General features: G+C 41.0%; 1 protein-coding gene across 6 annotated transcripts; it reads right to left on the minus strand.

Moving 5' to 3' along the window:
• Window positions 1–353: 353 nt before the first annotated feature.
• TBXT (T-box transcription factor T) lies at window positions 354–9,251 on the minus strand. 6 transcript variants are annotated; one of them, XM_027634201.1, is made up of 8 exons: window positions 8,926–9,251; window positions 8,518–8,782; window positions 7,824–7,958; window positions 7,018–7,079; window positions 6,863–6,921; window positions 5,882–6,058; window positions 4,187–4,319; window positions 354–2,364 (listed from the first exon to the last, which is right to left on the minus strand). In XM_027634201.1, the coding sequence occupies exons 1-8, from the start codon at window positions 9,129–9,131 to the stop codon at window positions 2,097–2,099; spliced, it is 1,305 nt and encodes a 434-aa protein (XP_027490002.1). In that variant the 5' UTR covers window positions 9,132–9,251; the 3' UTR covers window positions 354–2,096. The 6 variants fall into 6 exon arrangements, with proteins under 6 accessions (XP_027490002.1, XP_027490004.1, XP_027490003.1 ...); XM_027634203.1 differs by having other exon boundaries at window positions 4,187–4,316; window positions 5,882–6,055; window positions 6,863–6,924; XM_027634202.1 differs by having other exon boundaries at window positions 5,882–6,055; window positions 6,863–6,924.
• Between the last annotated feature and the right edge of the window lie 15,485 nt (window positions 9,252–24,736).

Genomic DNA, 24,736 nt, shown 5'->3' on the forward strand with positions numbered 1-24,736 from the left:
GCCTTGCTTGCATCCAGCATTTACCCTACAGACTGGTCACTGTGGGAAAAGAGCTTTCACTCAACACCAAGTGCAGGTACCACCTCTGAATACCAGGCAGTCAAGGATTTACCAAAAGGAAGGACAAACAAAAAGGGTGGGGAAAACAGGGAAGAAGGGAAGAACTCTCTGAACCTTCACACACAGACACTAGTCACCTTGCAGCAGGAACCATTTGTGAAACCGCTCCATCGAAGGTCAACATACTGCAGGTTCAATATGGCTGATGTGTATTTGTTTCACCTTTCCCACTGCCCCCATAAACCGAAAAAATCAAGCATTGGGTTTTAAGAGTCTTTACTTTTTTTTAATTTAAATTATACTTCCAAAATACAAGTATAAAACCTCACAATGAAATATGTTGCTAATTTCTACAAAATAGTCTAAATAATAATGCACTTACATCATTTACATAATGTACCTTCACAATGAAACAGGAGCACTTAGACCAATATTTACATATTGACAGAGGATGTGGCCATGCAGTCATTCGCTTCTGGTGCCTTCTCCTGCTGGAGTACCACCTCCAGGAGGCCGCAGCCTGCAGTTGCACACAGATCCCTCTGCGGGGAGAAAGTCCTGCCAAAGCCTTTCGAGGTGCAGGGACCTGCCCCTAGGGTGCCAAAGAGCCCAAAATGGTGGCAAAAACTTGTTTTTCCATCTTAAAGTTGCCACTGTAGCACATGAGCACACAGTTATTTAAGGAATTCCCTGATACAGAATTTTGCTTCACTATTTAGGCACTTCATTATAAAAGTTATTTATTATGGCTTATGCAAAAGAACTCCCTTATCCCAGGACATGTATTTGCCAGTGGGAGAAAGAGACATGTCTAAGGGCACGCTTTAAGCCAACATTTTGGGTTAGCCTGCATTAGAGATTTGGATCACATTACTTAATATCAGTCACGAAGGAGGTATTTTATCAAGACCTGTTCTTTCCAGCAAGTCAAGCAGTCAGTGTATTTTAAATCTTAGGGTATCTGCACTTTTCCCCAAAATTCTTAGTAACTACAGATTTCCCTCTTACAATAAGTTAACTACTTACATCCATGTTGTTCAATATCCCACATGATTGTCTTAAAAGAGTACACTGTAGGTTGAGGGATTATTTACATATCTTAACATGTAGAAAATAAAGTTGTAATTTACCAAATAATAAATATAGATCAGAAAAGAAGACTGAAATAAATTAGAATGATTCTCCAGGTATTTGAACTCCCTAACTTAAGGCCTGAGACAAAGACCATAAAAAAAAAAAAAAAAAAAACAGTGATGTATTTTCAATGTCTCAGAACGTTTTGGATAGGGCTCCTAATTAGACACCAGCTGTTTGAAATGAGATGTTTAGTTAAGCTGATGGGTATTTGAAATCTATATGATCAAACAGCAAAACTTACCTCTAAGAGAAGTCTTTGGGGTAAAACTTTTTAGACCAAACATTAATACTGTTTTTATTGGGAGGATTATAGTTCTTGCAGATTGTCCCAACATTAATTCAGCAGCAAGGAAATAAGCATACAGTCAAGAACACAACGTATTTGTGAGGCAAATACATGTTAGTGCACATGATTTTCCAAAAACTTCACTCCTCAGCTACATTTGTGCATATATCAGAATGCTTCTAACTAGATGGTTAATAAAAGTATTCTCATGCCTATAGCTAAGTTTGCCACTTAAAAAAATTAACTGAAAACCAGTTATGAGTAACTTACTCAAGAATGATGCCAAACTTCAGGTCCAAATATATGAGAACACTGAGAAATTTGAAATCTAAGTAAAAACCTTAAAACTTAGGTCTATCAAACTTTAAAAAATGAAAAATATTAAAAGCAGTGAACCTGCTCTCAGAATTGCACACTCACCAGTTTGTAAACTCTACATGAAGTCAGTGATGCACTGTTCACTCTAAGAGGTATAATATAGATGCTCTATGCAAAGCAGTGCAGATGCTTTGTTTGCAGTTTCTTTCATGTCTCTTTTTTGTCTTCTTTGAGGATTAAGCATTTAAAGTAATTCAGTAGCTAAGAAGTCTGCCTTAGAGGAAAAGGTCAAGGTTTACATGGAAGGAGGCGTGACAGGCGTCCACGTGGATGCCAGCCTGGCATGTGTGGAGGCATCGTACTGGCTGTCGGGCAGGTCCGTGGGTGCCCCGCCATCGTACAGGGGGGAGGCAGAGGAGGTGGCTGTGACCGGGTGAGGAAGAGCAGTGTAGTGTGCAGGAGAGCCACGCAAAAACTGGGAGCTCAGGCCGTTGGACATCCCGCTTGACTGAGACACCGGTGTGATGGTGCTATTACTCACAGACCATAAGTTGGGGTACTGACTGAAAGAGGGAAAGTGATAAACAAGTTATTAGTGACTCTAGTGCCTGCTGGCAGTTTCTCAGGTCAAAACACAGAGCCCAAGCTGGATCCATTTGCTGGAGATGATGAAATTCACTAAGCAGTCCCCAGCCACTGCGAGGTAGGAAAGACCCCCAGGCAGCATTCGTGTTCATGGTACCTCACAAATAAATCTAACCTCTCTATTTTCCAACAGCAGGTTCCAGCACTAGGTGTACTAGCCAATTTTAAGCCAAGCTGAGGAATGAACGGGCTGACTGAAAAATGCAGAGGTTTGAGAGCTGATTCCTGAGCCATGATGGCATTAGGGGGAAAGGCACATGGTGGAGTTGGCTGGACACAGTAGCTGTTGGAGGCAGGCAGGTTTGAATACACTGCCATGAGTCTGATGGAGTCCCTTGGGTGCCTCTGTAGTCAGACAGGGATGGATGCCTCCATAAAGCAACTCAGCCCTCCTTGTTCATCAGCTCATGTTAGAAGGGGAAGCGCCAGACTGCAGATCACACAGATACTACAGAAAGGGCTGCTCGGAAGGAAAAAAGCTTCATCAGGACACTAGAGCCTCTGCACTGTCTCTCTTCTAACTATAAACAAACACACCTAAACATTAAAAAAAACAGAATGATTAAAGAGAAATATTATGAGTAAAAGTAAAGTTCTGATGTATAATACTACACAGCACTTTCTACCTATTGATCCCAAGCAGTTTAATAAGAAAACAAAATATTATTCTTACTTTACAGATAGGGGTTTAGACAAAAGGGGTGGCAGAAATGCCTCCTTTGAGGTCCCACAGTTCCGTTTCTACTAGTTTTATCTACTGGACAGCTCAATGCAGCAAGTGAAACTCAGTGGACCTTGCAACTTTCTAAATATATATCCTGGGAGTCAGACATAAAATAAGTGCTAAGAGGACCTGTTTACTCAATCTGTGTTCAGGACTAAAGCTTACATTCAGTAATACCAGTAACTCTTACTGAGTAGTAGTACATAGTCTGATTAACAGCCAAGTGTCCATGTGCATGGTTCAAATAAAAATGCTTTCCACAAACAGAATGATAAGTCTGAATTGTTGAGAAAAATGTTCAAACCTTGTCCCTCTGTGGTTAATAGCAAATATTTTACCACCTTTTCTGTATGTCTTTGAATTTTCAAGTTTAGTTCCAAGATACTAACTGTAAGCTAAATCTCTGTTAAAGGATCCAAAAGTTTAATTAAGATAATAAGTAAAAAGAAGAGAAAAGATACATTTTTATGATCACAAAATAACAAGACTTTCACCACATGTATAATCCCATGCTGGGCTGGTTAGAGTGGCAATGTTTAAGCAAAGAATTACTGCCCCAACTGTGTTGCTCCTTCTCCTCAATACAGTTCACTGCTTCAACATTTGTAGCAGAACAAGGGTTTATGGAGATGGTTGAGAAAGCAGTTACTGGGCAAAATGAAAGAAATAAAAAAATAAACTTTTTAAAACACCGTTATGCTGAAAGCAGATGAAACTTCAGAAAGCATCCTCAAATTCAATGTATTCAATTGCCTAAGTGATTTTCAATCCTTAATCTATTAAATATTGCTGTCACAAGTAACTACATTTCCAAAACCAAAACATTAAAAAAAATTTTGTTTCTTTAATTCTGTTTTCCTTGTGCATAGTCCTTCTCAGTGCCCCACAGAGAACTAACGACTCACACGTGGCCATAGGGATTTCTGATTTGCTGATGACTATCTCCTTTTTCAGCCCCCTCTTCCTAGAAAGTACTAAGACATCAATCTGAGGGCTGTTGAGGGACAGAATCCTACCTGGAGCTGGTAGCTGTGCCAGTGCTGTGACTCATGGGCAGCATCGTTGTGTGTGTAGTAACTCCTAGAGAAGACCAGTTGTCATGGGACTGCAGCATGGATAGGCAGGTAGAGGAGTTATCAGCATAGGCTGCTGAGAAAACAAATAATCACTTAAACACACTAGAATCAGGCCACATAATCTTGTATTTAAATGCAATCTATAGCTTTAAACCACCTCCCTCAACTACTACCTTGAAAAAAGAAAAAAAAGACAGAATTACCCTCACAGAGAAGAAAAAAAATGGAGCCGCAACCAGTTGTGTCAAGCTCAACCTTTCACTGGCACTGCCTTGATATGCTGTTTTGCTCAATTCACAACTGCAAAGTCTTATTTCTGTGAAGGAGCTATAGGCAAAAATCCATCTGCAAACCACCTGCTAATTTAGCCCATGCTTCTTTATTCAGTCTGTGGGAAGAGGCAGGCTCTTTATTGACACTATTGCAGTCACTTGGGGACCTTCTAGGGCACTTTCTTTATCTCCATCACCTACACTGGCAGTAACACTCTGGCAGACCTGGATAACAAGCGTATCACTGAATTACACATACCAGTTTTGAGCTGAGTTGCCATGGGCTTTGAAGTCCACCTTGGGCACCATTAGGAGTGATTGGACTGTGGCTTAGACTACTCAGTTTGTGACCAAAACTGGCTGGCCAATACAGCAGAGGCACTAGGAAGCTATAAAGGGAATCCCATACAACCATCTGTAGTGAGAAAGAAGTTGCTGTGGCAGCTGCCTAAGTGAAGAAGACGTTCCTTGCTGAGGACCAGGGATCAAGAAGGAACACCAGAGGTGTTTTCTTCTTTTATTATTTAAATTACAAAACTTGCACGAAACTTCCATGATACAAGAAAAGTTCACAGAAAGCTAGTTTTTCACTTCCAAATGAACTACAAAGCTACATACGAGATTGGACAGGCTGCATCTAGAAGCCTGTGTATTACTTCATAATTCAAAATATTAAATAATTTTATGGGAACCTACAATATCCACACAACCTTAAAGGCAAAAATTGTAACCATTCTTTGCGAGAAGAAAGAAAATATATTTAAAAAAAAAATCACTTCAAAAAGGCTCTTTTCTCCCTTAAGTATCTAGTGCTTGAGACACTAAGCCTTAAGATATTTGCCTATTTCTGAGCACAACTTTTAATAGCTCTGCAATTTACTGAGCTCCATATTATTTCTTTTTACGCAGTCATGGTACAGACATTAACTACAGCTACTGGCAACTGAAACTAACATAATCAGGCCCTCAATTATTATGTGTTAATAATAAGTCATACTAACAGAACCAGACATACATCTTCATTTCAGTGTATTGCCTATAAATAATCATTAAAGTCCTTATTTTCAAACTTTAAAAAAAAAGTAAGTTTAAGCTAAATGGTTTCAAGAACTCAAGAGCACAACGCAAAGCCAGCACAACATAATCCGATCAATTACCAGGGGACAGTTTTTCCATCATGAAGAGACTGAAGACATGTACCCATCACCCTCTTTTCTTCGCAATGCTGACCCCAAGCCCTCTGCCCAAACTGAGCAACTTAGCGACCTTAATTTCTGGGACATCACACTCGATGCCTCTGCTCAAAGCTCAAATCCCTCGGCTCATCCCCCACCTTTTTACAGAGCTGCAACATCAGACTTACTTGGTGAGTTGTTTCTATGGGTGTAGGGGGTGGCATAGGGGGCAGGACGGTGGTTCCTCAGCGATGAGTACCTTTCACAGCTGTGAGCAGGGGAGAGTGAAAGGGGGGCTCCAAACTGGGCATGAGGATTGGCAGGTGGGCACAGAGTTCCAGTCCCAGGAATAAGCCAACTACCTACTGGGGGGAAGCAAGAGGTCTGTGAGAGGGCTATGTAATGCAGCCAGGCAGGAAGAGAAACAACAGCTTAAAAGAAGCCCTGTGTCAAGCCAACATTATTTTTTAAATTACCACTTCATTACAATCACAGTAAAGAAACACAGAAATTGTTAAACCCTCCCATATGTAGGTAGTGTTTGCTCAGCAATTGTTAGCATGTTATTCAGTTTTAAATTGCTCTTTGAACTCAATCTACAGCTAAGCTCTGAAGTTTCTCAGACTGCTAAGAATTCCTCTTAAAAATTAAGTATTTTCTCTGAAACAAAATAATTCCTACTGCAAATCAACTCACTCCCTTTATAGGTTGCACTGTTTTGTCAATCATCTGTTAAAACAGATATCATTAAAACACTAATGCTTTTTAATCATCTGAAAAAACTTTAGGCAAATGCCCATATTTTTCTTAGAATACTTAAACCATAAGTGCTGTTTCGATAATTCTATGAAATAAACTTTTGTCGCCATATCCACGTGAACATTGCTGTCCTTATATACAAAGGTAGTCGTCTTTTTGGATGTGACGGCAAACGCAAGATTCTATTAAATTATTTTGAATGTAAGAAAAGAAGTCTTAACCACAGAGATCATAATGTTTATACAATCATAAACCTGCACAAACCACAATCACAAGGACTGCTAATACTATTCTCCCTATGAACTAACAAACCAGCCAGCAAACAGCAGTCTCAAAGTTTAGCTTAATGTAACAGATGAGATGGAAGAAATCAAAGTTATGCTCATGATGTGTAATGAAACTAAACGTACACTGTGAATACCCAGACTGCTGATTGTCTCCCACTTCCTCCATCATGTCTTTGTGATCACTTCTATAAAAGAAACCGTGTTGTATTAGTTAAGAATATGCCTCTACAAATCTACGTTAAAAATCCACACTTTAGAATTAAATTAAGAGCTCTCACCTTTCTTTTGCATCAAGAAATGCCTTTGCAAACGGATTGTATTTAATTTTTAAAGCTGTGATCTAAAAACAACAACAAATATTTTTATTTACAAGTATCACCATTCATTATCACACTGACATTAGGATTTGAATTAGGCCTATCCACTGAAGTTGGTAAAAATCACTGACTTTTTAAGAAATAAAAGTAGGGCCATAACAGCAACCTACAGACATCAAATAAACAGCTCGTTAAGGTCTGAAGTAGTATCAAAGGGCTAGGAATTAGTTTCTCTGCCAAATTCTAAGAGATTGAATTGCCCAGGTTTATTGATCATCTAAGGAAACACCTAAGAAAGGTACTAAACTAAAGAGTTATAAAAATCTTCACATTTCAAGCCAGAGCAGAACAGACATCAAAGAAATCTCAGAAAGATTGGTAGTTTGCAGATTCATTCAACATAGATGCAGATTTAGGCTAACAGAAAAAGGGCTGTCCCAAAACTGGCACATCCAGTTATTTCACTGTGTAGCTGAAAATGGTAACCATACTTTTTATCATAGTTGTTTGCCCCACAAAATCTTTTAAGAATTACTCTCCTACAATGAATTGGCAGTACATATTGAGACAGTGATCAGAACTTTGTGCCATAACACATTTATAAGGCTTTTACATACAATAATTCAATTTTTTATATTTAGCTTAAAAAAAAAATCACGGGAAGAACTGAAAAACTTGAAAAGAGATCCATTATTTTGCTCTGCAGCATGCACTTTGCTACTTAAAACTTCTTGGTAGTGGCATCCTTTCTTCCCTGCTGTGCATACCTCCTCGTTCTGGTAGGCCGTCACGGCTATAAACTGGGTCTCTGGGAAGGAATGGCTGGTGATCATCCGTTGTGGGCCACCCACTCGCACTATATGAATCCTTGGCTCATACTTATGCAGGGAGTTCAACATGATCTGTGAGCAAGTGGACAGAGCAGGTGAGCAGGGACAGAATAGTGGCAGATGCTGGCAGGTACAGAGAGCACACAGGTTTTAAAGTATCTAAAAGAAAAAAGCAAGAGGTATGAATAAACCCTAAAACTGAAGCTGTAAGAGAAGTGCACTGAGAACAGAGACCACGACTTTGTGCATAGTTATCCTTATCCCTGTTACTTGATAAGGTGCTTGCAGAGTCACTAATGCATCAGTGATATGCTAGCCAGAAAGATTCATCTACGACATCGTTGGCATTATTCAGATCAGAAAGAGACTTCTGAAAAGGAAAGTCATAAAAGGCACCCATCTTCGGTAGAAAGAGCAAGTCTCCTGAAGGAATGAAGTGGGGGGGGGAAAGATGGAGGTGAAAGCGCGACCCACCCCAGCACGTTTGATAACAGCAGTATGAAAACGAGCTTTGAGGAGAGGGTGAGCGAGCAGGGGGCTTGGCAGGACCCACCGCCCCGCAAGGACGGGACGGGACGGGTCGGTTCAGCCCCGCTGACCGACACGTCCCGGTGCCTATGCCGGTGCTTACCTGCCCGCCGCCGTTGAGCTTGTTGGTGAGTTTGACTTTGCTGAAGGAGACGGGCGCCTTCATCCAGTGGGCGCCGAAATTAGGCGAGTCGGGGTGGATGTAGACGCAGCTGGGCGCCTGCGGCTCCGGCTTCCCGCCCGGCACCCACTCCCCGTTCACGTACTTCCAGCGGTGCCCGTCGGCCGCCACGAAGTCCAGCAGGAAGGAGTACATGGCGTTGGGATCCAGCCCCGACACGCTCACCTTCAGCACCGGGAACATCCTCCTGCGGGGCGACACGGAGGCGCGAGGTGCGGCGGGGCCATCCCGCAACCTCCGGCCCCGGGACCCCCTCGCCCCCCCCCACCGCGGGCGGCCGGGAGCGGGGCCGGCGGCACCCCTTCCCTCTCTCTCTCCCTCCCTCCCTACCTGCCGTTCTTGGTGACAATCATCTCGTTGGTGAGCTCCTTGAAGCGCAGCCACAGGTCGCTGTCCTCCAGCGCGACGCGCAGCTCCCGCTCCGTGGGGTCGCCCTTCTCGCTGCCCGCCTGCAGCTCGCTCTCCACGGCGCTCAGCAGGTGGTCCACGCGGTATTGCGGGGGCTTGCCCGCGCCCTCCGGGCCGGGGGAGCTCATGCTGGCCCCGCGCCCGCCCGGCGGGGCAGCTCCGTGGCACAGCCCCGAGAGGAGCCGGGCCAGGCGCTACCTCCCCTGGCCCTGGGCGGCCCCAGCGAGGGCGGCGGGGCCGGGCCGCTGTTATAGCCCGCCATAAACGCCCCCCCGGTGACATCACCGCGCCCGCGGGGGGGCCCCGTTGATTGGCCGGCGGCGCCTTTGATCCGGCGGGCCGGGCCTCGCCATTGGCTGCCCGCGGCCATATCACAGCGGGGCCCGCGGGGGCCTGTGATGTTTAATTGCGGCCCGCGGGATTGAACGCGGCTATTTTATGTAAATCTGCCCCCAAATGTTTGCACCTCTATCAAAGCCGCCGGGGCCTGGGCTCCGGCAGCCGCGGAGGAAATGGCCCATCTCGGCAACAGCCTCACAACCGGCGAGAGCGGCACCCTCCCGCCTCCCGCCGCAGCGAGCCCCCCGGTCCGCTTTTAGGCAGTCAGTCCTCGGCGGGAGACACCTCCTCCGCTGATCGATGTTTAGGGGGAAAAACGGGAAGTCCTTCTCCACAAGCAGCCGCACGCTGTCAGCACCCACACCCACCCCCGTTACCGCGCTGCCCCTGCCCCCTTGACAGAAACTTCTGCTTCAGTGAAGAATGCAGTTGGCAACGACAAACCTTGCAGTAAAATTTAGCCAAAGAGCCGGAACAGCACTGTAAAGCGGCTGACCACGAACCTGGCACAGGACGGGCACTCCCTGCCACCAGCTCCTCGATTTTAAGTGAGCCTAGGAGCCCACCCGTGAGAAAAGTCGCAGTTTGCCACATAGCACCATCAGCGCGGGCAGCACCTTCGCAGCCGAGGTGCTCGACAGCGATAGTTTCGAGCCGCACTACCTAAATAAAATATTTTAAAAAAAAATCTAAAAATCATATCGATAGTTACCTGCCATCCCACCTAAATAAAAACGTACTTCTGAAAAACCAGATCGACAGCTAAAGGCTTCGTTTCGTATAACAAGGAGAAACCCCCGCGAGTTCCTGCGGGCAAGAGTGGAGGCTGAGCCTCACGGGTGAAACTTTGCCACGGGCTGAATTTCTTGTAAAGTTATTTGACACAAAAACAAGAGCCGGGATGAGGGAGAGAAGGGATGCTCCGAAGCACTCCCGCCCGCCAGTGTTGTAATAGTTTGCATTCTCCGGGGCTGTGGCGGTCTGTGGTGTGAGGGAAACAGTTTATTACCTTTCCGTGAGAATCCCTGGATAGAGGGTGAGGGGGAGAGAGGTGACAATGAGCAGGAAATAGTTCAATGGGGTCTCTTTAAACAATAACAAGTCCTTTAAACGGGAGCAAAGGAGAGGGAAAAAGAAGGGGCGCGGTGTAAAAATCAGAGTTGTTTCTAAAATAGGCATCTCCTCCAAACACCGCGCATCACCTCTGCCGGGATTTTTCACATTTTAGGAGAAAGTGCCCCTGTTACACTGTCGAGCTGTCTGACAGCAGAAGGAGCTGGAAGTCAGGGCTGCCAGGGGAAGGCACACTGAAGGTCCTTTTTGCGGGATGCAGACGGTGGTTCAATCCGGGCACCGGCTCTTGCTGAGGAGAGACACCCCCTGCCTCCACGTCCTGCCATTCCACGCTCAGCACCCAGCGGAGCAGCAGCCTGAGCGTATCTGCCCTCGTCAAACTTCAAATAATCCCAAACCTTCCTCTATTACTTTCGGATTCTTTTTGGTTTAGGAGCTACGGCTTTGGGCTGTATTTTCATTACACAGCACCATCGGGCTCATATATCATTAACTTAACTCCGTAGAGCTTTTTTTTCCCTTTCAACCTGATGTGCCGAATTCCGCAAGCCATCTCTCTTCAACCACTGTGCAGAAACACGCGAAAAAAATGTTAACCCTTCAGAGTAATACCTGCGTTAAATCTTAAAGTTCTTTCTGCCTGACCACCGCCTGCTTTTTGTCCTCTTTGGAAGGGGAAAGCAGCCTTTGCAAAGAAATTATGGACAAAGTTTACTAAGTTGATACGTAGTCACTGCTAGCGGTAGTTGGAGATGATCTTTTCCCTATCAAGTGTTTATTTCACTGAAGGCGCTCCACTCAAAACAAGCAAACACGACCTAACAAAAGTCACGAGCACTTAAGCCCCGCCAGGGCATGGCACGCTGTCTTTCGAGTGGGCCGGCAGTCCTATCTTTGGGTTTGTGCTTTGAAGGCGACATTTCAAACATCTTAATCCTTAAACAAAAAGCCGAGCACCAGGACAGGCTAACCCCGAAGAAGGACTCGCACGGGCATTCGCTCGCTCCGTACAGGTGACAGGGAGAGACTTTTCAATTCCTGCAGAAGTCGCATCGCTTTTAGGGTACGGTCCGCGGAGGGGAAAGGGGACGACTGTGGTGAGGGTGGTGATGGTGGGTCCCGTGTAGGCAAACTTCAGCCTCAGCTCTTCCTCAGCTCTACCCCACCTGACAATGGACGTGTTTAAGAGCCGAAAGCAGCGGGAACAGCCGGAATTGAAAGCGACGGAGCGGTTTCGGTGGAAAATGAACCATACCGAAAACGAAGAAATAAAATCATTAGAGACGATCTAAATGTGAATTTAGGTGATGTGAGTTTTTAAAACACCATTTAATTCTTCCAGATCGATGCTCCAAGGAAGGACTAATTCCTTACACATATGTATACATATATGCACTCAAGGAATGGGAAGCCATTCGGCAGCAGACACTTAACACAGTTGATACTTTTTGCACTGATCACTCTCTTTAGACAAAGGGCGGAGAGTTGAAGTTCCATTTGATTTGATATATTTCACGTTTTATTTAATACTTAGCAAATGAGCGAGCCACTCATCCCAGACAAATGATGTATGCTCTCAAATTTAGTTGGTCTTTCAAAAAAGAAGCTTTTCCTGCTATCAATTTTAAAATGACCATGAAGAAAACACCCGTTTCCAGGAAAAAACCAAGACCAACCTAACAACCAGCCCAAAATATCCAACAAGCCCAAACCCTAAAGTTTTCCCTCAATTTAGATTTCTGTTGTCTTTATTTTATTTTGTTTCCTTCCCCCTCTTTCTGATCTTAATTGTTCTTTGGTTCTCAGCAGAGAGGACTCCCCAGTTCCACAGTCTTTTCACCGGGAGCTGCAGTGCATGACAGTTTACAGCCAAAAAACTTCTTTCAGCTGAACAGCTATAAAGATTCCCGATTTATAGCAATACTTTTCCTCTTACATGGGAAGAGCAGTAGCCTCCAGCTGTTACTTCGGGTTCAGAAGGCCTGTCAGTCATTCTCTACCTTATTCCCCGGGACATCGCAAACCCCCAGACACCTTCTCAGCGGGAACCAGTCTGTCCCCGAGGTCCCGCAGCCCTCGGGTACCAGCTGCCCCTGTGCAGCTTTAACCGCCTGGAGATGCCGTGCGAAAATGTGAGAGCGTGTTTAAGTATTGGAGGTATTTGTTTCATTATCCTTCAACTTGCAGTTCTGGGGGGGACACATGCTATTAACACTGCCCTTGGTGCCGGACCTGCGTCCTTCCAGCACTCCAACCCCATCCCATCCTGCTCCGGGCAGCAGCCGTGGGCAGGGCCGGCACCCACTGCGCCTGGGGACGAAACCCACCTTCCAAAAGTAAAAACTTCCCACCCCTGAAGAATAAACACCTGCTTTCCCACTGCTTAGCTTTTTGCTTCTCCCACCACCACACTTAATAAAAATTAATACATTGCTTGTTATATATATGTAACAGAGATGTATATCTCTACTTGTCAGCTGCTTTTTCCTGGACACTGGGAAGGAATCTCCTACTGATACTACTACTATTGAGGCATTAATGTGGATGTAAATGCCATTTTCCTAGGAAGCTTCTGGATTTCATTTAATCTGGCATATCATTTTTCCTTATATACAAGGCTTAAAAAAGAAAAAGCCTAAAGGTCATGCTGGAAGAGCTTCATATAAGAACTCACCATTTAGTAACCCCATTGTGCTGACATATCCCCACACAAGACACAATAACCTGGGAAAACATACAGTGGTTTTATCCATTTTAAGTTCATACACTGTGAGCATTAAGTCTGTGGAATAAGTACGCTTCATGGTCTCTGCTTTTAGTATTTAATAGGACTGATTTTCTCCACAGGTTTAGATGCATATATATTTTTAAAAAACATTTTCTTTTCAAGTAGTCTGAGCAGAGCACAGCATGTTGATTTTGGCTTGTTTTGCTTTCCCCTTTTAGGATTTGGGAGGGCAAGGCAAAGACAGAGTGCCATCCTGCATTTTGGGAAGGTGGCAAAACTCCCGTTGACTTAGTCAGATCTTTGCTTGAGTACTGCTAAGCACCCTCGCCAGCTCAAATGCTCAAATCCTGAGGTTTCCCTCATGAAAGTCAATGATCAAACTTGCAATGACTTCAGCGCCTGCTGCACTAGACAGCACCAACAGGAAAAACAGCAAAACAAACTGAAGCTTCTGCGAAAGCCCATAAGGCTGAGTCTGGAACAAAGATGGATGAAATCAGTAAACTTGAGAGCAGAGTATTTTTGATCCAAACTCAAAATTTTGAGCTAGAATATCTTTTTCAATATCTTAACAATATTGCTTAGATGACTAGAGTTATTTAAACCAAATTATCCTGAGTGAACTGTTGGGAACAAGTGATGACACAAACAAGAGCCACCCATCATTCTTAACAAGTTATTTCATTAAAAAATAGAGACAGGCACCACAGAGACTACAGGGGATGCAAAGAGAAGTAGTAGAATAATACATACTGTTTACTGCATTATCCTGGTCTAAAGGATAACCCTAAAAAACACCCCAATCAAACAAGAACAAAACAACAACAAACCAAAATAAAAACACTCAACCCCACAATGAAGACGTATTCTGCTTCAAACAGGGACCATAGGAATCTGATGACAGAAAGTACTAGCATTGTTATAAATGACCTAGCAGGAGTCCTGTTGGGAGACTCTACCATAAACACCACCTTTTCTTATACTTCAATCCATATAGTCCCCAAAGGGCAATAATGTGAACTCAACCTTTCTTGTTGAGATAGGTTTGGGTAAGTTAAAAAGCTAATGTTTAGGTCTCAAATACAGAAGTCCTCAGATTTTCTGGCATTAAGAACCAAAACAACAGACTTTTACTGGGAATATTCATCTTTGCCCTAAGCATTATCTCTCCTTATAAAATTATGCAGTGCTAAGAATCAAACTTTCACCATCAATGAAAGATTTAAGGCAGTTGAAAATCCATAATTTTCCCTTTCTCTCTCCTTTGAGCATTTCATGAAAATTACTATAAGTCATAAGACAAACTGGGTGCTTCACAGATAGACAATGTTAACACCTCTAGAAAAAGAGATGTAAGTCCAAATTTGTAACTGCAGAATTTTTAAAACCAAATCAAGCTCTTTTCCATTGCTTTGTGAGGGAGTTTTTTCCCCTCCTTTACTGTTTTAGAGCTTTTCTTCCTCCTCTTCATTGGTCCACAGGAAAGGCAAATATACAGTGCTAATGAGCACTAATTTATATTTTATAAATATGGATTTTTAGTATTCACCTAGCAACTCATGCCTAAATCTAGATTATCTTATGTTTTGGAATTAGTAATTGCCTTGAATGTAGCCTCAAACCTTACAGACCCTTCTGAACCCTTTATTGCCAAGATTATTTTCTGATTGCTTGCTCTAGGTAACTCCCTCGTCCAGATAAAATAAAAGCACTTGGACACCTTCAGCAGTGCGGGCTTACTGAAAGTAAATTCTTTGCTTCTTATCAGCAAGGAAGCTCTCAGATAGAAAACTGTTTTCTTCATTACTTCATTTGAGTTAACCTCCACTGACTGATACCAACAGTTTTGCAAAACTCTGATGCTGTTTTCATCATCTTGGTGCAGCAGGCTCAGAGGAAAGGATGGAAATTTAACTCCATCTAGAGAGTAATTGAACTCACATGTACCACACTTGTACACCTACTAAGCCACTTTTTAGGCCCCTCCACTGTCTCCTCTCTAACACTGCTCTGAACGCAATTAACTTCTTTCTTCCAAGCTGTATGTGACCTATCTCTACTCTTACAACCAGTTCTTCATCTTACCCACATTTCCTTCACCAACAAAGTCTTCCCCACATCTGATATAAATATTTTTATATTATTAGTTTTAAGAAAGTGAAAAACTCACAGACTAATCAAGTCACCACCATATTTTCCTGTAAATCTATTCCCCATTATGTATACAACATTTATGTTGCTCGCCATCCTGGACAGATCTGTTCAGAGGAAAATACATGGAATAAGGACTACACAGAGAAGAAGAACAGGACTGTGACATCAACTTATAAATCTGGACAAGGAATTAAGAAGGTAACACTCATTGGAAAGTGGAAATTGCAGAGAAATGAGAAACTGCTGACACAACAGCTCCTTAAGGAAGTTCCTGTTGGTCATCTCAGGGAGACAATGGGTAAAATGAATGCCAGCTTCTGCCTGTTATACAGGCCTCAGACCTGAAGAGCACCTTCTGGAACCTACAGACATGCTTGTGTTCTCTACTTGTGGTTTCATGACCAGGAGTGTAAAATATTTTGCAAACTTCAGTCTTTATGCATTAAACATACCCACCAAGCTCTGACAAACACAAATGTTTCCTTTGGTTTCCTGTTTTGAATTCAGCAAATGTTAATTGAGTCTTGACCATATTTTTTCACCTTATGCAACCTAACAAGTTTAACTATGGGAAGATGGTTGACTAATGTACAGCACAAGAGTCTGGATGCCAGGACAGCTGATTCTGGGCTCTACTGACTCACTGTCTCACTTTGGACAAGTCTTCAGGACCTCTATTTTGGTAACCATCAGGGTGAGAATATTACACAGAAATTTTCATTGCTAATACCCATCCTTATTTTCTCTAAAACCATTTGTAATGCAAGAAAGTATCTAATAAGCTAATAATGCATAATGAAAAGTAATTACATGTCAAAACAAAAATTCACAACCTTTGATCTCTGGTAATGCAAATTCAGTCTGATTTTCTAACAAGGGTGCATTTTTCCTGCTGGATGTTTTTGGAACACTTGCATGTGTTAACACTAATAAAACTGGGAATACCCGAATTCACTAATAACCTTGCAGGCACATTGCAAGCATTTACTTGCCTTCTTCGGCTTTTTTAAAAACAAGTTGAATTAAACAAAGCACAATCATGTTATATTCATTGTTGTTTTATACTAGTAAAAACCCCACAAACACCACCAATTGAAGCCTTCTCAAATTCTATCCCTTTGACAGCATGTTATTTGTGTTTAACACTGGCTTTGCAAAAATTTTTTTTAAGAAACCAGAGGGAAGTATTCAATATTTCCAAGTCAGTAATTTAAGGTGCATTTCACTTCAAGAGTCTTGTGGCAGATGCCACGTATCCCCAGGAATTAGTTTCCTGTTCCTGTCTGTCTAGATGTCAAGGACAGGGTCAATCTGAACCGTAGGAAAAGAATTTCAAGGCACCTTCCTTTAGGAAGAAAACCCTTCACTTCAAGCCTCAACACATTGACAGCTTTGACAAAAATAAGATTTAATTCAAGACTTTATCTTTGGAAGATGCCTTGTGCCACATATTAATTTGTGTACACTTATGATAAATATGTTTCTATTCAAAAAGCAACTGCTGTGATGCACTGAAAAGTTTTCACCCCATTTTACATCTAGAAATACAAGGTTACAGTGTGTAACACCGAAACAATATTAAGTTAATAAGTCAGGTATACATTTCTGACAAAGAAATTAGAAAATTCACAAACTCATTTTATTAATGAATTTTTATGCTAAAAAAGTTCTTAATCATCAGCTAATTTCTATAGATTTTACCTCAGAAATATTTCTGCTGAAAGCATAGGAAGTTTTTCCCTGAGTGATCCATACAAGAATAAAACTAAATGAAGGATGAATACCTCCCCAGTTCTTACAATTTTTCTTCTCAGTGCAACAGCTGAAGACTCCTGTATTTACAAGATGGAGTAATGACTTGTGATCCTATTTCATTTTTGCTTATATTTTTAATTTTGTTGGGGATTTGAACCCTGAATAACAGTGAAAAATAAGTATAACTAGATAGAGTATACACGTTACAAGTCTTCCTTTGAGAAAATAAAGGATTGGAATTAACCAAGTCTCCAAAAATTTTGCTTTGATCATGGCTTTACTTTTAAAACCCTTGCTTTGCCACAAGGAGGTTTTGGCAAAACATTTCTTCTGGGGAGGGGGGAGGAGATAAAAAACAGGGGGAGGAACCTAAAAATCTCCACCTTTTGGCCATCTCAAGTACTTGTCTGCCTGGAAGCTCAATATGATGCAATTAATGAAAAGCAATCCTCCACCTTCAGTGCTTCCTTCCCTTTCTCAAGACAGATGTGCTGACAGCATGGCACCTTCTTTAAAGGAACTCAGTTTTATGGAAGTTGATCTCTCAGCAAGGCACAAGTGGCTACAAGCTTTTGGCTGCCCCATGTATTTTCAAGCAAAATCACTGTGTTTCATGCCAAATACCCAGAGACAATATCAGACATGAAAACCATTTCTAACCAAGGTCCAGCAAATGCCTCTTTTTTTCCCAGATTCCTCCTTTCAAATGTCTGTGCATGCTAAGATTTCCTTTACTTGTCTTGGAAAACACTCTTGCAGACAAATGTATCTTGCTTGCAAGCTCTCTCTTTTCTCGTGTGGTGCACACATTTTACTCTGCTTGGCTTTAATCCTGTTCCTTCTAGACATACCCTGATATGTAACCTCAAACCAGTTCTCTCCCTCCATACTTTTACATCTTACAAGATATACAATGCCACTTTTTCCTCACTTATATCCAAACCAAAGAAAGAAAAACAACTCAAAATTCAACCTATCTGGGTGCCTAAAATCAAACACCTACATAAGTCACCTGCTAATCGGTGATGCTAAATACTTACGATTCCTACCGAAGTCAAGACCTGTAGAAAACTAGGATTAATTCAGCCCCCACAACTTCCATTTCCCACCTGCCCTCAGACAGAGAAGTATGCACATTCCTAGCTTTACTCACCAAACTAACTGTGTTAGGCTCAATGACACTGGATAAAGCAATTGCAGAAATTAAGTTATTGATTTGGATTCTTATGCTTAAAATTAGCCACAGAAGTTTGATACATTTTAAGCTTAAACATAACAGGAAAAGAAAACAAGAAGATAGAAGAAGACAACTAGATAGATACATAGAATCATAGATTTCCTTCCAGGAGGAAGCACAGCCCCAGAAAGCCTTATGGATATCAACCAGCTGTCATGAGAGACAGAGGAATGACATAACTGGTGCTCCAGGCTTCATACTTCACAGAGCTTTGCAAAAGCCATCTGAAGGACGCATACAGAATAAAATTTTACTCTTCAGTCTTTCTCAAAGACTTTAGCAAAACTTAGTTTTCTTAATATTGTCGGTGTTCTGACTCAGAGAAACATCAGAGGAAAATAATGATCTCCAATATATTTAAAGTATTTGTGGACATAACTTTTGTCTGTCTCTGTAAAAATTTGGTTTAAACTTCAATCATGATTCAAAACAGGAACCACAGTTCTAAGATATTTTTTTAAAAGACAAAAAATTCTACAAATTATTTCAGAGTTAACAAAGCAATATGAAATTCTACAGAAAACTAATCATATATAAAGGATGGTATGAACTATTAGAAGTGGCATTTCCACAGCTTTAGACCAACTAACACAACATTTGAACACAATCTTGAACAGCAACTGAACAGTAACAACAAGAGGTAGGACAGTGGGTTTTCAGTGGATATATCTGAGATGTCCCAGTTAAGTTTGACATTCAATCCCAAATACTTCTAATTATTTTTACTTCAGTGTTTTGGTACTAGGCTTCCAAGTAGAAATCCTGAAGTGGCTGCAAAAGCACTATCTTCCCTTCCATATGTAGCTAAAGAGCTTTGTGCATAGCACTAGCAAAACTCCTGTTGCTGCAAGTTCTGGTGAGAAAATCCTTCAAGAGAACAAACCCATGGAAACCTCAGGAAGGGAAAGACAATTGTTTATTTCATATCTGTTTTGAAATTGTTTTCTTAATTTTACATAAATTAATAGCTCTGGAAGACTTTCTCTTTACAGGTTACTAAAAGCTGAACTTTTCATGTAGGACTGGCTGAAGATCTTGTGTAAAAAAGGCTGTCAGCAGAAATATGGTATTCTGGAAAGTAATGCTGACTTAGCAATATGCTTTAAAATAAACTAATTACACTTAACATTTCTTCTGCCTTTTCCCATTAACTGATCATAAAGAGAGAGAAAAAATAAATAGATAATCCTGTTTGAGAATGCTTTTACCCTAAAGGAATATGGGAATAGATGCTTTAAGAGTCTTGCCTTAACAGCTACTGTCATTTAAAAAAGATTTGTCTGGCTAAAAGATTAAAGACTAAAAACCAAATTTTTTTATCAGTTTACAGCTATTTAAGCATCTCTTAGAAAGGACACTAAGATTCAAATATTCAAGGATTGAAAAAAGCAGTGGTAATGGCTAAGTAGGGATTGATTTGAGAGAGAGTAAATACAACCTATTCTTATGACTATGGGAGTCATAAGAATTACAATAATTCAAAAATAATCCACAAGTATGTGAGGTTTGTTTTCTTTATGGTATTTAACAGAGATTGGCATTTCTATGGTTTTTGGTTTGGAACACCGATTTGGGTTTGGGATTTACTGATAAACCAGCAATTAACGAGTTGTTAGAAACTTCACAATCTTGTGAAGACCAGATTGGTCCTTGGGGTATTTTCTTGGCCTTAACACTAGCTGTTTACACCCTACATTTTAAATTGCCTTCATTTATATGCAGATAATAAAAATACACCTTTATTTGACTCTATTTAACCTACCACTGACAGTCCAACAAAATCTTTTTATATTTGAGCAATTGTTTAGCAGGAAATCAGCCCAGCAATGACACAAAAGGAAAAAATCTAACCCTTTCTTTAGGTCTTCTTTCTTTGGAAAGTTCTCTTTAAAGTCCCTTAGCTCTTTCCCAAGTTCCTAATTATGTATTCCTTTTCTTATACAATAAAACCACTGCTAGACTTGGGGCAGCCTCGGGTTCCAGGGCCTTGCAGGGAAAACCTGCCCAACAATTTAACTTCTGTCTTATACGCAGGAAGGAAGTCTCTTTTGTGTAGCAACCCAAACTACATTTCAGCCACAGTGATTTTAGGTTGCCCCCATAGTAAAAAGTCTTAAGTTGCTATTGCAGCCTAATGGGGCTGCTGGTGTGCATTCACACAGTCCTACTGAAATGCCCTCCTCATTACATGGGTTATTCAGAAGCCAACGTCTGCACTGACTTCAGTTTCTAAATAACTTTAGATTCAATGTCAGGGTCGAAATGTAGCTCCCGAGTGGCTTCGGGATGGTAGAGCAACTGGTGATCACTAGGATTTGTGTAACAGTGCAGTGACAGGGGAAACAGAAGATGAAGACCTGGTTATCTAGTCAGGTTTCTTTGCAATGCAAGGTCTTCTCCGTTTACACTAGTGTACTGTAAATTGCTAGGGAATTGCCAGCAAGGATAACAGCATTTTGTTACTGTTGTGATTAAGAGACTAAATCTTTAGGGCCCCTTTAAATTGCCTCTCCTGTTGTCCTAATTCAAGTAGAATTTCATTGTTTTCAATATGTGGGAGGAGGATTCAGGGGGAAATACTAGCAAATTTCACCTCTGTCTCAGAGAGGTATGCAAACAAACAGCAGAAGTGAACTTCTAGAGAAATTATTTTACTGCCTATTAGTGTCTGCTAGTTTTCATAGATCCATCAGGAGGCATGAGAATTCCCTTATAAAGTAATTTATGTGCTGTGTTGCAGAGCAACACTTGACTCTTTTGATCTTTGATATTAGCAATAACAGATTTGTAGGCACCTTCATCTTCTTCAGCACTGCCATGCAATCTAAGTTGGACTGGTCTGACTGCTGCTTGTTCCACTAACTCAGTTTTAAGTAACACATTATGATTGTCTCAAGTAGAGTCTAGAAACAGGCAGGACTTTAAAAACTGTTTGAGGAACCTGATTAGAAAGCTTCTTCTTTTCCAGTCTTTCCTTTCTTTATGTCCTGGATTTGGCTGGGATAGTGTTAGTTTTTAAATAGGTAAGAGAGACACACCACTTTGTAAACATTTTTTCTTAATTGCTTAAACTCATTTGGGCAGTTATTTTCCCAATCGCAATATGGTGGCAGTGAAAATCGGTTTTTGTGGTTTTAATGGAAAATTCATCATACGCCTTTCCAAATCTTGGAAAATTATAGCTATGCTTTCTCTTCCTCTTTAAAGATACTGTAACTGTCTTATCTGGACCACCATTACACTAGCAGGTTAGTACTATGCACTTGAGGCCTTTCAGTACTCTGCTGCAGAAAGCTAGTTCCTTGCTAAACATCCTCATATGGATTTGAAAATATACTCATTATTTCTATGTGTAAAAGCTCTCTGAAAACCTCATGAGGCAACTTCACCTCAAATTGACTATTTAGTTTAATTTCTCTTCACTTTCCTTCACAGGTTCCTTCTTTTCTCTATCTTCTTGTCTGCTGTCAATGGGACTTCAAATGTTCCATGTTTTCTCCCTGAGAAAAAGTGGAAAAAAAATTAAAAAGAGACAGCTGAACTCCTGCTGCACATCTGCAGAGCCCTGTGGGAACAAAGAGCCAGGACTGACAGGAGGGAGAATGGAAAATCAGTGGGAAGAGGCAGGAGACAGGCAAGGCAGTGGGGGAAGGGGCCATGGGGCAGTGGGGGGAATGGGAGCAGAAAGGAGCCAGACCTGGTAAGCTGAGGAGAAGCCCAGTAGGAGAAACATCTTTGTTTGGAGGAGAGAACAAAAAGGAAGCGGAGATAGTAGAAGAAGCATAGCTGTTGGGTTAGTTGTTCGTTGTTCCTATCCACTCTCAGTCTGCACCTAGGAAGGGGAAAACTAAAACACACAGAGGAAACCGATTAGCATATGCAAACAAACGTACTTCTTTTGCTCTGATTGTGACTATCTTTTTTCCCTATTTCTCTCTTCATTTGGCACTTTGTTTAAAAAGTATTAGTTATGAAAATGTAAAGCAGAAAATCTAATATGGCAAGGCTATAAAAGATGCTGACTTCGTTGATCTTGACACATTGATCTAAATGTATTTTTTGGTAGCTCAGAAGCACTGGCTTCTCTTAGACAGGGCTGACTGCTGCAAAGAAAACTAATCTGACCTACAGTGATTTGATTTTTCTCTAAATCTAAAACTTAAATTTGTTACATATCCTGAAAGACTTAGCAGGAAGAAGTTGGCATTAATGTCACAGCTTTTGTATTGTTTGTATACGTAACTGCTTTGTTTTAGGTTAACAACTCCTAGTGTAAACCATTTATCTGTGGAAAGAAGAACGCCAAATTGTCATGGGAAATTATTATATATCTTCAGTTACCAAGCAGACCAACTAAAATATCAGAAACAGAGCAATACTTACCTTTTCTAAGTTAACTAATACCAGTTCTTTGCTGTAGGACTGAATGTTTTCCTCCTAGTAATATTACAGCAGAGTAGTCAGCATTTCAATGTAATCTGCACTACAATGCCCTATGTTAATGCAGACAGATACTTCAAAAACAGAACAACATGTTAATGGTCCCTCTCATATAATTCTTGGGCCTAACAATTAGTAGTCAGTTTTATTACCAGTTAAGTGCAGAAATATACCATTTAAAAATCTAACAACCTTTGTTCTGGATTTTAGGTGCCTTCAACAAAATGTGTCTTTACTAATTTCTTTTGTAAGTTTGCATGTCTGTTGTAAATAGCACTTTTATCCCCTGGCTTATTGCCTGGAGAATAAGGCAAAGAAACAGGACACCTTATTTTGCTAAAACTTTTGGTTTCTTTTTTTAGTTTATTTTAAGAGGTTAGTGAAGGTTGGAAAACTTTCTTCATTGGTCATAGATGAACTTTTTTTTCAGTTCTTTATCTGCTGTACTTGGAACTCTGAAACTGGTAGCTGGAAATTAAGCTATCTTGGCGTGAATGGAGTTAAACTCCGAACTTTCAGTTATAAAAATGGATTAAACATCAGTTTATTGACTGAGTCTGGAAAAAAAAATAACAGTATCAAATTCAGGAATATTCCTCTTGTGAACATGAATTGCTTATTGGAATAGTCACGTTCTGGCAAAGCAGGCTGACCAGTTCCCTTTTTTCCTTTTTGTGAAGTCTCATCGCTTGCTTTACTTTTCACACATTTACCATTTCAGTTGCTCTGTTTTAAGGCATGTTGTGTTCTGTGCAAGATATACAAAACCAGCAGCCAGTTCTGGAAGTAAGAAGCAAACTTGTTCTCTAGATTCCTTGTTCTGCAATGAAGTTACATATTCACCTCTGTCCCTCCTAGTAAATAGGGTGTTCAAGTCTTAAAACCAATCTTTTCTGCGTGGTTGCAGTGTGATAAATACCCTCCAAAGGCTTGCATACTTAGCAGTGGCTGCTAATACATGGTCTTGGAATAACTTCTGTAGGGTATTTCTTCGACCAGTTGTGGGTAAGTTGCTGGCACTTTGACTTCATCCATGTGTAAACAAAGAGTTGGCCAGTCAGTTCTCATGGATTAGGAAAGCAGTTTACATATCTGGATACATTCGTCTTGCAATTTTCAGTTGTGACAGGAAAAATATTTTGCCTGTCCCTTTCATGTTCTAAAGAGTGAGGGAACCAATTTTTACATATATAAAATTTGGGTGTTTTATCTTACACAACTTTCTGATGTTTACATATTTCTTTCTCCATCGCGACTGATTAAGTTTCTCATTTTGTTGAAACTCCAAGCTTTCAGTCAATATTTCTAGTTTAAAATAGTTAGTGATCCATCTATGAGAGGTTTTTTCTTCTTCACTGACCATCTGTGATTCTTTAAAGTGTTCTCACCTCTTCCATTGCAAGAATTGTGTTCTCTCATACAGCTGAGGGTCTTGTCTCTGCTACATTAATCTGTGGTGTCTTTAGTTCTCTGAGCAGTTACTGAGAGTGTAAGATAGCCGAGCCATATGTGAGATATGAAGACTTCCGTAAAACAAAACTGAAAACCATTTTCATCAAAAATCAAGAATATGAACAGACTTCTGAATACACTTATTATACTGTTTCCTGGGAAGCTCAATTTATTAATTCATATTCAGTTTAGTTACTTGTACATACTGGTACATGGAAGGTCTTACACTGGAAAACATTTCCATCCAACTTAATTGTAGTACAAAATAAAGCAAAAATTGCTGGTTGTGGTTTTTACTACTGTAAGTGTATTAGCACAAATGGAGAAATTCATTATAGTATCTTTGAGTTGCAGTAATACCAACCATTCTGAAAAATTACTTCACAGATTTGTTACAGAAGAGGAAGAAAAACAGTGGCAAAAATTCTTGTCTTCGTGCAGCACCAGAATGGTTGTTAATACCAAAACTTCCAAGTGTTTATAGATAATCTGTACCTATGTAGCTTTTTGAGAAATTATACAAAGGTAATTTCTTGCTTCTACATTCTAGTAAT

Source organism: Corapipo altera, unplaced genomic scaffold (assembly GCF_003945725.1).
Source record: "Corapipo altera isolate COAL_440 unplaced genomic scaffold, ASM394572v1 2b, whole genome shotgun sequence".
Taxonomy (NCBI): Eukaryota; Metazoa; Chordata; class Aves; order Passeriformes; family Pipridae; genus Corapipo; species Corapipo altera.